Source organism: Nicrophorus vespilloides, unplaced genomic scaffold (assembly GCF_001412225.1).
Source record: "Nicrophorus vespilloides isolate i.1.1-1 unplaced genomic scaffold, Nicve_v1.0, whole genome shotgun sequence".
Taxonomy (NCBI): domain Eukaryota; kingdom Metazoa; phylum Arthropoda; class Insecta; order Coleoptera; family Silphidae; genus Nicrophorus; species Nicrophorus vespilloides.
The window spans coordinates 15,244-16,586 of NW_017096456.1; the positions used below are offsets into that span (position 1 = coordinate 15,244).

The window sequence follows — 1,343 nt, forward strand, 5'->3', positions numbered from 1 at the left end:
GACTGAGGCCGGACTTGTCCCTCAGACTAAGGTTGAGCTCTGGAACGCTGAGCAGCAGGAATATTATCTGCGGATGTTGGTTCTCTATTGCTATGTGCAGCGGTGTTTTCCCTTCGCAATCGATACTGTTGACGTTGGCGCCGTGCTCCACCAACGTTCTGACGACGGTGTCCAGACCCCACTGACAGCACAGATGCAGAGGTGCCGCCCCGTCTCTGGATTCAACGCCGCCTTCACCGTTCGGACCCGGCATTCGCGGCGAGTCTAGATCGCACACAGTTTGAATCAAGAAGATCGCGGCGGGCTCTTTGTTCTCATCGATGGCACGATGGAGCAGAGTCTGTCTGCATCCGTCTGGTCCCTCCCCCCAGCAATCGGTGTCCGCCCCGTGCCGCACCAGGATGCTAGCGATGTCGTCTTGGGCGGAGTCAAGCGCCGCCCACAACGGACAGTTGCCTAATCTATCCGGTGCGGACATGTCGACGCCCCTCAAGCAGAGGGAATCGACGACGTCCGCTAGATGGCAGTGGATGGCTAATTGCAGAGGAGTTTCGTAGTCAGCAGTCCTAAAACCAAAATAACATTAGAAAATAAAAATAAACAGATTGGAGAGGTTCGTCGAGTCTCGTTCCATTCTTCCAACATCTTTCTCGGGATTCAGGAACGACAACATCTGTGCTCTGCTCGCCAAGATACACGAATCTCTGTCCAGAAATCATACCATGCTGTTATGCTTCATTGACATTAAGTCCGCGTTTGATAATGTATCTCCGACCATCTTGAGGAATACTCTGGAAAGCATTGGAATTCCTGCACAATACATCAATTGCTTGATCCAGCTTACTAAAGACAAAAGCCTTCACATCTCAGGCTCCAACCCCGACTCCGATTCCAGATGTTCGTACATAAGTCTACCACAGGGCAGTCCATTAAGCCCTCTTCTCTTTAACCTGTACATTCATGCCATCAACGACATCCTTCCGGAGGGCGCGGAAGTCTTAGCATACGCGGATGACCTGGCCATCAGTTGTGCAGGAGCAGACTGACCAGTTGGAGGAAACAATGAACACAGCACTAGACAATATATCTAACTACCTGGGAGACAGACACATGGAGGCAGTTCCGGCCAAAACGAAAGCCATGGTTTTCACAAGGAAACGATCACCAGCACAGCCGCGATTAACAATCAACGGATCGGCCATCGAGATTGTGAATGAGTTCAGGTTTCTGGGCGTGACTTTGGATGACAAGCTTTCTTGGAAGTCTCAAGCCAGACAGTTATCTCAGTCATGTTTCCATGGTCTTAACATCTTGAAAGCGGTGTCGAGAAGAGACTGGGGCTG

General features: G+C 51.0%; 2 protein-coding genes across 2 annotated transcripts in view; one reads left to right on the forward strand and one right to left on the reverse strand.

Moving 5' to 3' along the window:
- The window catches only part of LOC108557046 (rabankyrin-5-like), a gene marked incomplete at its 5' end in the record, with an annotated part of 1,670 nt that extends 1,093 nt beyond the window's left edge, over positions 1–577 (reverse strand). Inside the window, 1 exon segment of the mRNA XM_017913421.1 lies at positions 1–577. This exon segment is cut by the window's left edge and continues 587 nt beyond it. Coding sequence (XP_017768910.1) covers positions 1–577 — 577 coding nt within the window.
- A 473-nt stretch (positions 578–1,050) lies between these two features.
- Positions 1,051–1,265, forward strand: LOC108557050 (the record flags this gene model as incomplete). Its single annotated transcript, XM_017913426.1, is given in 1 exon segment — positions 1,051–1,265. A coding segment is annotated over 1 exon segment (203 nt), but the record flags the coding sequence as incomplete, so codon positions are not given.
- Between the last annotated feature and the right edge of the window lie 78 nt (positions 1,266–1,343).